Source organism: Gorilla gorilla, chromosome 20 (assembly GCF_029281585.2).
Source record: "Gorilla gorilla gorilla isolate KB3781 chromosome 20, NHGRI_mGorGor1-v2.1_pri, whole genome shotgun sequence".
Classification (NCBI taxonomy): domain Eukaryota; kingdom Metazoa; phylum Chordata; class Mammalia; order Primates; family Hominidae; genus Gorilla; species Gorilla gorilla.
The window spans coordinates 11471931-11482740 of NC_073244.2; the positions used below are offsets into that span (position 1 = coordinate 11471931).

A 10810-nucleotide genomic window follows, 5' to 3' on the forward strand; every position below is an offset into this window, starting at 1 on the left:
GTTCGAGAGCCGCGGCCCCCTCACGTGATCGATTCGGAGGCGGGGCGTCCGCCCAGGGGGCGGGGCCGGGCCCCTGCTGGGAGGTGGAGACCAGGCGGGAACTGTTGCCCGGCGACGCTCCGGCGCTGGGTCCCCGAGGCCCTGCCCCTCCCCGGGAGGAGGTGGGCTTCGAGTCACGTGACCCGTGCCCTACGGGAGGGGGTGCGGTCGGGGACCCGGCAGGAGGCGGCCGAGAAGAGAGGACCGTGGGGGCGTTCGCGTGGCTCCCAGCCCGGGACCCCACCCCCGCTGGACAGTGGGGGAAACTGAGGCCTGAGCGGGTGAGTGCACGGTTTAGGGGTGCGCAGAGGGTCACACGCCCGCTTTGTTCAGAGGGGAAGCTAAGGCCCGCCGAGGTCAAGAAGGGGCCGATGCATTCTGCAGGGCTTCCCCCCATTTCTCCCGCATTTCGGCCGGGCTGCTTCAACCGTTCATCTTCCCATCTATCCGTCCATACGTCCATCCTTCCATCCATCCATCTGTCCCCCACCCGTCTATCCATCTGGCCATCCACCCATCCATCCTTCCATCTATCCATCCACACTTCCGTTCATCCATCTGTCCGGCCACCCACCCACCCATCCATTCATCCATCTGCTCCCCCCATCCTTCCACTCATCCATCTGTCCACCCATCCATCTATCTGGCCATCCACTCATCTATCCGTCCATCCATCCATCCGTCCATCCATCCATCCATCCATCCGTCCGTCCATCCATCCATCCATCCATCCATCCATCCATCCATCCATCCATCCATCCATCCATCCATTTATGTGTTCCCCCCACTTATCCATTCATCCATCCATCCACTCATCCATCTATCCACCCATACATCTCTCCGTCCATCATCCATCCATCCACCCATCCATCTATTCATCTGGCCATCCACCCATCCATCCTTCTATCTATGCATCCATACATGCATCTGTCCATCTATCCATTCATCCATCCACCCATCCGTCCACCCGTCAGTCCATCTGGTCCCACTTCCCCCTGCCGGGCTGCTGCAGTCAGTGTAGAGCTGGGGGTGGAAAGAGGGATGAGCAGAGGGGCTTCATGGGCTGTCCCTGGAAGGGGAAAAGGTGGAAGCTCGTTTCTTGCTGTGGGCATGCCTGGTGTGTCTGGGAAAGGTGAGGAGTTCATTATTTTGAGAACTGAACGATTCATAGATGGGGCCGTGGGAGAGGAGGATAGACAGGTAGTCAGGGGCTATACCTGCAGGGCCTCATGGGGTGCAGTGAGGAGCCTGGTTTCCATCAGTTGCAGTGGGGACCCCTGAGAGGGTTTGGAGCAGGAAGGGCCATGGCCATGTTGCTTTTGACACAGACGCCTTTGGCTGCATTGACAGAAGAGGCAGGGAGAGAATGAGTATGGACATGGGGAAGCCAGTGTGGAGGTGGGGGAGACCAAGTGGGAGATGGAAGGGAGGCCAAAGGAAAGATGGGGGTGGTCAGGCCCGGGGTAGGGTCTAGGAGGGAGGTGACAATCTGGGAGTCCTGGAGAGAGAGAGGAAGGGACAGCTGGGGAGAGACTGGAGAGGGAGAACTGATAAGATCTGAAAACCATGAACTCATGGGGGTGAAAGGATAGAAGGAGGTGAGGACAATACCTGGGTCTCCCATTTAGGGACAGGGGACAGTGGGGCTATTTCTGTGATGGTGAGCTGGGAAGAGAAGCAGGTATGGGGTGACATGCTGAGCCTGGATTGAGTCCTGCTGGTTCTAAGGGGCCTGGAGGTTGTCAGGAGGAGACACCCAGAAGACAGCAGAGGCAAAGAACCTAGGGCTGGACCTACAGATGGGAGATTTAGGGACTCCTCAATGATCCGCTCCATCTGGTCTGTCTCAGCTTCCTGGTTCTGGAAGTCCCCTTCCCCTTGTCCCATTGACTTTTTTTTTTTTTTTTTTTTTTTTAGACAGAGTCTCACTCTGTTGCCCAGGCTGGAATGCAGTGGGGCGATCTCAGCTCACTGCAATCTCCGCCCTGCTGGGTTCAAGCAATTCTCCTGCCTCAGCAGGAGACCCCATCTCTACAAAAAATACAATGATTAGTTGGGCGTGCTGGTGCACCCACCTGTAGTCCTAGCTGCTCCATTGGCTGGGATCACAGGCATGTGCCAGCATGCCCAGCTAATTTAGTATTTTTAGTAGAGACTGGGTTTCTCCATGTTGGTCAGGCTGGTCTCGAACTCCCAACCTCAAGTGATCCGCCCACCTCGGCCTCCCAAAATGCTGGGATTACAAAGTGTAATCCCAGCCTGTGCAACAAGAGTGAAACTCAGTCTCAAAAAAAAAAAAAAAAAAAAAAAAAAAGAACCTGGACTGTATCTCTCTTTCACCTTCTCCCTGGAATTAGTGAATCAGCTCCCACAGCTGAAATCATAAATCATATCTTCATCTGGATGACGCAGGCACCTCTGTCTCCAACCCAGCCCCATGTGTCAAATGCCTTCTGGGTGTCTCCAGAGAGCGAGCTGTCTCTTGGCTTCCTCACCTCTCGCCTCCCACGTGCCTCATATCACTCCATGATCAATCTGGTACCTATTGAGCACCTACTGTGTACCTGGCACAGTTTTGGGCCCTGAAGAAGACCCAATAGTGAACAAAATAGAAGATTTCCATTTCCTTCCTGCCCTTATGGAGCTGATGGTCTACAGGGAGAGAAGGATGGTGAAATGAGTAACAAATGATCCTTGGGCTGGGCACGGTGGTTCACACCTGTAATCCCAGCACTTTGGGAGGCTGAGGCAGGAGGATCACTTGAGCCCTGGAGTTCAAAATCAGCCTGGGCAGCATAGTGAGACCCCATCCCTACAAAAAATACGATGATTAGTTGGGTGTGCTGGTGCGCCCACCTGTAGTCCCAGCTGCTCCATTGGCCGAGGCAAGAGGATTGCTTGAGCCCAAGAGGTCCAGGCTGCAGTGAGCTATGGTCGCACCACTGCACTCCAGCCTGAGCAACAGAGTGAGACTCTGCCTCAAAAATAAAAAAATAAAATAAAATAAAATAAATAAATAATAAAAAAAAGGAGGCCCTCACTTGAAGGAGGTCACTGTTCTTTTTTTGTTTGTTTGTTTGTTTGTTTTTGATACGGAGTTTCGCTCTTGTTGCCTAGGCTGGAGCGCAATGGCAAATCTCGGCACACTACAACTTCTGCCTCCCAGGTTCAAGCGATTCTCCTGCCTCAGCCTCCCAAGTATCTGGATTACAGGCATGTGTGTGCCTCAGCCCCCTGAGTAGCTGGGATTACAGGCGCCTGCCACCGCGCCCGGCTAATTTTTGTATTTTTAATAGAGATGGGGTTTCACCATGTTGGCCAGGCTGGTCTCGAACTCCTGATCTCAAGTGATTTGCCCGCCTCAGCCTCCCAAAGTGCTGGGATTCCAGGCATGAGCCACCACATCCAGCTGAAGGAGGTCACTTTTGCACTGAGACTTGAAAGAAGTGAGAGAGCAAGCCATTGGGTTATATCCGGGAACAGCATTCTAGGCAGTAGGAACAGCCCATGAGAAGGCCCTGAGGCAAGATAGTGACTGGCTGGTTTCAAGGAACAGTGAAGGGTCTGTTTTAGTGGAGCGGAGTGAGCAAGGAGGACAGGTCCACACAGGGCGTTTGTAGCCACCAAGGAGTCTGGTTTTTATTCTAACTGGAACAGGAAGGATTTTCAGTCCAGGAGAGGCAAGGTGTGCGGATGGAGAGGGCTGAGAAGGGTGGAGGGGGAGGGTGCAGGTGCGGTGGTTCATGGAGCCACTGTGGTGGCCTGGACAGGTGGTGGCTGTGGAGGTGGATAGGAAGGCGTGGATCCAAGGCGGTGGCATCACCAAACACCCACCAAACATGGGTGGCTGTGGGCCAGGCCTGTGCCGGCCACCTCTGTCCCCTGTCCCTCTGCAGGCCCACAGAGGACCATGAAGGTGCTTCTCCTCACAGGGCTGGGGGCCCTGTTCTTCGCCTATTATTGGGATGACAACTTCGACCCAGGTGAGCACCTGGGGTTGAGGGAGGGAGAAACCGGGCCAGCTGTCCTGTCCTCCGCCCAGAGTGACCACCCCGGCTATGGCCAGCCAGCCTCCAGGGAGCGCGAGTGCTGCTGACAGGGGCCAACGCTGGTGTTGGTGAGGAGCTGGCCTATCACTACGCGCGTCTGGGCTCCCACCTGGTGCTCACTGCCCACACTGAGGCTCTCCTGCAGAAGGTGAGCCACCCCATGTCTAGATGAATGGTAGGGGTGCTCGTCGGGGGTGGGAAGAGAGCCTGGGTTTGAATCCCTGCAATGATCCAGGCTTCCCGTGTGACCTTGGGCAAGTCGCCTAACCTCTCTGAGCCTCTCAGTTTCCTCATTTGCAAAACGGGGACAATAAAACCACTTTCTGGCCAGGCACGGTGGCTCACGCTTGTAGTCAGCACTTTGGGAGGCTGAGGCAAGTGGATCACTTGAGGTCAGGAGTTCAAGACCAGCCTGGCCAACATGGCGAAACCTGGTCTCTACTAAAAAGACAAAAATTAGGCCAGGCACGGTGGCTCATGCCTGTAATCCTAGCACTTTGGGAGGCCAAGGCGGACGGATCACTTGAGGTCAGGAGTTCAAAACCAGCCTGGCCAACATGGTGAAACCCTGTCTCTACTAAAAATACAAAAAATAAAAATAAAATAAATAAATAAAAAATTAGCCGGCGTGGTGTCAGGCACCTGTAATCCCAGCTACTGGGGAGGCTGAGGCAGGAGAATTGCTGGAACCCGGGAGGTAGAGGTTGCAGTGAGCTGAGATCGCGCCACCGCACTCCAGCCTGGGTGACAGAGCGATACTCCGTCTCAAAAAAAAGAAAAAAAAATTAGCAGGGCATGGTGGCACGAGCATGTAGTCCCAGCTACATGGGAGGCTGAGTCAGGAGAATCACTTGAACCCCGGAGGCAGAGGTTGCAGCGAGCCGAGATCGCACTACTGCACTCCAGCCTGGGCAACAAAGTGAGACTCTGTCTCAAACAAACAAACAAAAAAACCCACCTTCTCATGGGTTAGGATGTTGTGCCAATGCAGTGAGACGGTGACTAGAAGATGCAGTGTTTCTTAACAAATGAGAGTATTGAGTGTCCAGGCCTGTGCTGATAGCCAGGGTTCTTAAACTCGAAGGGAAGGATGGGCACTTCTTCGCAACAAGCAGCCCATTGCTACTTCAAGGAAGGGTATGGCTCTTGGGCACAAACCTTTCAATATTTCAAGAGAAGCTAGCAATCAGGAAATTGTAGGTGAAATGTCCTGTTTTAGATGTTGGTGATTGACTAACCACCAAATTGGCCAGCATTCTGGCCCGCGGGCCTCCACTTTGCGCCCCTCAAGCAGTGGTAAATTTTTGGGAATGATGTTGAATGGGGCCCGAGGCTCAGAGTAGGGGAGGGGTTTTCAGGCGGGGGCCTCCCTATGGCCAGCAGGTGCGGTGGAGGGGGAAGCGCTGCTGTAGAGGAGAGGCCCACGGGCAGCTCTGGCCCCCCCCAGGTGGTAGGGAACTGCCGGAAGCTGGGCGCCCCCAAGGTCTTCTACATCGCGGCGGACATGGCCTCCCCTGAGGCGCCCGAGAGCGTGGTGCAGTTTGCGCTGGACAAGCTGGGTGAGGGGCTGGGCCTGAAGCCTGGAGTCCGGGACCGTGGCCTAGGCCTTAGGGACAGGACCAGAATTGGGCTGTGGGTGTGGCTACAGTAACAGGTGTCTCAGGGCGGAGACGAATGGGGACTGGGGGCGTGGTCGGGGTGGAGTCTCATTGCGTCTGGGGGAAGAGCTCTGAACGGGGCCTCGAATGGGAACCAAACCTTGCTAGATCCAGGGAGTAAGGCCAAGGCTGGGTGTCTTTGATCGTAGTGGGAGTTACCTGGGGCGGAGCTCACTGGACCAGCGCTCTGGGTGGAGCTAAGCTCGGGGGCGGGGTTTGATCGTTTCCTTGGGGAGGGGCCTCCGGGGCTGACCGGCGTTTCTGGGCCAGGCGGGCTGGACTACCTCGTGCTGAACCACATCGGCGGCGCCCCGGCCGGCACGCGAGCCCGCAGCCGCCAGGCAACTCGCTGGCTCATGCAGGTGCTCCGCTCCTCCGCGGCCCCGGCCCGCCCCTCTATCTCAGGGACCGGTGGTCCGTTCCCTTCGCGGTCCGGGTTCTGCCTTCTCCAGGGCGGGATCTCCACCCGTCCCGCCCCAGCCACGCCCCTCCTAGCCCAAGCCCCCGCTCCGGCCTTGACCCCGCCCTCGGGCCCGCCTTCCGGGTTTCTGGCCCCGCCTCTGACCCGGCCCTGGCCCCGCCCTCTGGGTTTCTGGCCCCGCCCTGCCCATGGGCTCCGCCTCTGCCGGTGACTCGCGAGTGCCGCCTGCAGGTAAACTTTGTGAGCTACGTGCAACTGACGTCGCGGGCGCTGCCCAGCCTGACGGACAGCAAGGGCTCCCTGGTGGTGGTGTCCTCGCTGCTCGGTGCGTGCACCCGGCCCCGGCTCTGCGGGACGGGGAGTGGGGAGCTCGATGCGGGTGAGCCTGGAGGGTCTGGGCAGGCTTCCCGGACGAGGGGGAGCCACTCAGCCGCTGCCGTCCGCGCCCCCAGGCCGCGTGCCCACGTCGTTCTCCACTCCCTACTCGGCGGCCAAGTTTGCGCTGGACGGCTTCTTCGGCTCCCTGCGGCGGGAGCTGGACGTGCAGGACGTGAACGTGGCCATCACCATGTGCGTCCTGGGCCTCCGAGATCGCGCCTCCGCCGCCGAGGCAGTCAGGTGAGGCCCGGACAAGCTGGGGGCTGGGCTGGGGGCCATGGCCCAGACCCAGCCGCAGTCCCCACCGTGCCCTCCTGTCCCCAGGGGAGTCACGAGGGTCCAGGCGGCCCCGGGGCCCAAGGCAGCCCTGGCCGTGATCCGCGGCGGCGCCACGCGCGCGGCCGGCGTCTTCTACCCGTGGCGTTTCCGCCTGCTGTGCTTGCTCCGGCGCTGGCTGCCGCGCCCGCGGGCCTGGTTTATCCGCCAGGAGCTCAACGTCACGGCCGCGGCTGCAGCCTGAGCACCGGGGGTTGCCCCTCCAGTCCCAGACGGCAATGTTCCTCCCTCCAACTGTCCCTGGAGCCAGAACACTCACAGAGACACCCCTGAGAGGGTGGCCACAGCCCAAGATGAAGTCATCAAGACAGAAAAGCAAAACCGAGAAAAACGACGGGCACCTGGAACCAGTCACGGCTTGGGAGGTGCAGGTGCCCCGTGTTAGGCGCCTTTGTCGGGGACTTGCAAGGCCTCACCTGTTTGGCCATGATTGATGACGTGACTGCTTCCATTTTGCAGATGAGTAAACTAAGGCTGAGAGAGGCCACGCCACCCTTGAGCCACCCATGGACCCCTCTCCATCTCCTGCCTGCGCCTCTAAGTCCCTGATTTAATTCTTTCCATTCATTCCATCTGGGAGGAACCCCCCTCCCCAACTCCTGCCAGCTTCCCCTAGCTGGGGTCTCTGGTACTCTTCACACCTGCAGGGGCGTCTACACTGTTCGTCTACCTGGTGGCAGGGTCTGAGCGGGAGGAGGAGGGAAAGAGTGTGTTCTGAGCTGGACCCAGCCTCTTGTTCGAGAATAAAAACTCTTCTTCTCTTGCATATCTGTTGTTCAAATTCCTTGGTAATTCCAATTTGCTAGCAGCCAGCGGGCAGCGGGAGGGGGTGTGTGGATCAGGGGCCTTGACTCTCAATCCCATTTCACAGGTGGGGAAATGGAGGCTGAGAGGGCCAGGAGCAGTGGCTCACGCCTATAATCCCAGCACTTTGGGAGGTCAAGGTGGGCAGATCACTTGAGGTCAGGAGTTTGAGACCAGCCTGGCCAACATGGTGAAACCCTGTCTTTATTTATTTATTTATTAGACGGAGTCTCACTCTATCGCCCAGGCTGGAGTGCAGTGGTGCGATCTAGGCTCACTGCAGCCTCTGCCTCCGGGGTTCAAGCAATTCTTGTGCCTCAGCCTCCCAAATAGTTCAGATTACAGGTGTGGGTCACAACGCCTGACTTTTTGTATTTTTAGTAGAGACGGGGTTTTACCATGTCGGCCAGGCTGGTCTCGAACTCCTAGCCTTAGGTGATCCCCTGTCTCGGCCTCTCAAAGTGCTGGGATTACAGGTGTCAGCCACTGCACCCGGCCACAAACAAATATTTTAATTAAAAAATTAGCCAGGTGTGGTGGCATATGCCTGTGGTCCCAGCTAAGGAGGCTAAGGCAGGAGGATCACTTGAGCCCTGGAAGTCAAGGCTGCAATAAGCTATGATTACAGCAGTGCACTCTAGCCTGGGCGACAGAGCAAGACCCTGTCTGGAAAAAACATAAAAGCGCTAACCCTAATTAGAGCAGCCCTAAATTGAGACTCTCCTTGTATATTAGTAGCATTAAAGGAGAAAGACTGGCAACTTGTGTGTTTCTGCCACCCGATTCAGTTATTTAGCGTCCCATCCCTACACCACCTAAATTACATCAGATGTCCCCAAGGGGCACTATTACACGTTGCTGTATTCAGACCTAGTCTAGAGCTTGACCAATTGATAACAAAACCAATACCTTTTTTTTTAAAATGGAGTTTCGCTCTGTCGCCCAGGCTGAAGTGCAGTGGTGCGATCTCGGCTCACTGCAACCTCTGCCTCTTGGGCTCAAGCAATTCTCCTGCCTCAGCCTCCTGCGTAGCTGGGATTACAGGAGCATGCCACCACGCCTGGCTATTTATTTATTTATTTATTTATTTATTTATTGAGACGGAGTCTTGCTCTGTCGCCCAGGCTGGAGTGCAGTGGCACGATCTCGGCTCACTGCAAGCTCTGCCTCCTGGGTTCACGCCATTCTCCTGCCTCAGCCTCCCGAGTAGCTGGGACTACAGGTGCCCACCACCACGCCTGGCTAATTTTTTGGATTTTTAGTAGAGACGGGGTTTCACCGTATTAGGCTGGTCTCGAGCTCCTGACCTCGTGATCCACATGCCTCGACCTCCCAAAGTGCTGAGATTACAGGCGTGAGCCACCGCGCCCGGCCTAATGGGCGTTTTAACAGTTCATACAGTTTGGCATTATTATTCCCGCTCTACAAGTGAAGAAATTCTGAGAGGTGATGTCGTCGATGCAGGGTCGGCCCGAAATAGGCGGAGTTGGGATTCGAACTCATTCACAGGCAGAGGGAGGAGAGCAGCCATAGCCACCCCCACTGGTTCCGACTCCAGCTCCCGGGCTCGCAGGAGTAAACGCGCATGCTCAGGGAGCTCGGTCGCGCATGCTCAGCGCAACGGCGGGGAAGACTCCAGCCGCCAGGGGGAGCGCGTGCCGTTCTTGCCTCTCTGGCCTGCGCCTCGTGAGCCGAGTAGATATCCCAGAGTTCCGCGCGGCGCCAGCCCTTCCGCCACGGCCGTCTTTGGAGAGCAGCAGGTAAGTGGTTTCCCGCACTGCCGGTATCCGCCGCCATCCGGACTCCCGGGTCCTCTGTGCAGGTTGGAGGATGGTTGGTTGTGGTGAGCGAGGCTGAAGGAGCCGGGACGCGGGGCTCTGGGCCTCGGGAACTGAGCCGGTACTCACCACCGCCCCTTCTCCCCGTCGCTGTCCGCAGCCATGGCCCTACGCTACCCTATGGCCGTGGGCCTCAACAAGGGCCACAAAGTGACCAAGAACGTGAGCAAGCCCAGGCACAGCCGCCGCCGCGGGGTGAGTGCGGGGGCCGCGCGGAGGTTGTCGGGGGTTTCTTGGAGGGCGGAGGGCATGGCTTGGGCAAAGGCTCTCGACCTGAAAGAACGCGCGTTCGGGCGCAGAACTAAGGGGGGCTTGAATGGAAGAGATGGGGTGGGGGAGTGCGACTTCCTGCCTGGTGCTCGAAGGCGGGCACCCATCTGGGTTTTTCCTGACCGTGCAATCCACGCTGGGGCAGAGGGAGCACCTTGAGAGCGGCGCGGGGCAGCGGGTTTGGGGTTCTGACGCAGGAGTAGGAGTTCGCTCATGGAGCTGGCCCGAGGTTGCGGTGTGTGAGGTTGAGGGATTTCAGGTGTGTCAGTGTATCGGGCGCCTTTATTCAGCGGGCAGCGGGTTTGGGGTTCTGACGCAGGAGTAGGAGTTCGCTCATGGAGCTGGCCCGAGGTTGCGGTGTGTGAGGTTGAGGGATTTCAGGTGTGTCAGTGTATTGGGCGCCTTTATTCAGCAGGCAGCCCAGACTCCAGGTGCGTCCTGCCAGTGTTGCGGAGAGTGGGACTTAGGGAGGATGGGAGCTGCTCCGGGCGCGGTGAAAAGCGCTAGGCGTTAATACCTTGGTTCTCACAGCTACCCACAGAGGGGAGGAAGTAGCCAGGGAAATCGCGGCAGCGCGAGAGAAGCTGCTTAACTAGAATGCAGGGCTCCCCCTACCCTGACGGCCGCCCCTTTCCCCCCCAGCGTCTGACCAAACACACCAAGTTCGTGCGGGACATGATTCGGGAGGTGTGTGGCTTTGCCCCGTACGAGCGGCGCGCCATGGAGTTACTGAAGGTCTCCAAGGACAAACGGGCCCTCAAGTTTATCAAGAAAAGGGTAGGTGGGCGCTGCCGGCCGAGGGGCGGGGCGGGGTGGGATGGGAGTCAGGGCCGGGCTGACGGCGGCCTCGTCCCTGGCAGGTGGGGACGCACATCCGCGCCAAGAGGAAGCGGGAGGAGCTGAGCAACGTACTGGCCGCTATGAGGAAAGCTGCTGCCAAGAAAGACTGAGCCCCTCCCCTGCCCTCTCCCTGAAATAAAGAACAGCTTGACAGAAGCCCTGGCTCTGCTGCTGTCC

At 57.7% G+C, this 10810-nt stretch overlaps 2 protein-coding genes across 13 annotated transcripts; both read left to right on the top strand.

The window, feature by feature from the left end:
• Window positions 1-50: 50 nt before the first annotated feature.
• On the top strand, window positions 51-7647 carry HSD11B1L (hydroxysteroid 11-beta dehydrogenase 1 like). 11 transcript variants are annotated; one of them, XM_063702000.1, is made up of 8 exons: window positions 53-320; window positions 3157-4022; window positions 4106-4236; window positions 5536-5647; window positions 6017-6108; window positions 6399-6546; window positions 6620-6785; window positions 6870-7647. In XM_063702000.1, exons 2-8 carry the CDS (start codon window positions 3950-3952, stop codon window positions 7063-7065), a joined length of 918 nt encoding a protein of 305 aa, XP_063558070.1. In that variant the 5' UTR covers window positions 53-320; window positions 3157-3949; the 3' UTR covers window positions 7066-7647. The 11 variants fall into 11 exon arrangements, with proteins under 11 accessions (XP_063558076.1, XP_063558070.1, XP_063558072.1 ...); XM_063702002.1 differs by having other exon boundaries at window positions 3898-4022; XM_063702001.1 differs by having other exon boundaries at window positions 3936-4022.
• Window positions 7648-9316: 1669 nt separating this feature from the next.
• Window positions 9317-10789, top strand: RPL36 (ribosomal protein L36). Of its 2 annotated transcripts, none has more exons than XM_055371394.1 (4): window positions 9317-9445; window positions 9624-9718; window positions 10436-10570; window positions 10654-10789. In XM_055371394.1, exons 2-4 carry the CDS (start codon window positions 9626-9628, stop codon window positions 10741-10743), a joined length of 318 nt encoding a protein of 105 aa, XP_055227369.1. In that variant the 5' UTR covers window positions 9317-9445; window positions 9624-9625; the 3' UTR covers window positions 10744-10789. The 2 variants fall into 2 exon arrangements, with proteins under 2 accessions (XP_055227369.1, XP_055227367.1); XM_055371392.2 differs by having other exon boundaries at window positions 9445-9528.
• The last annotated feature ends 21 nt before the right edge of the window (window positions 10790-10810 follow it).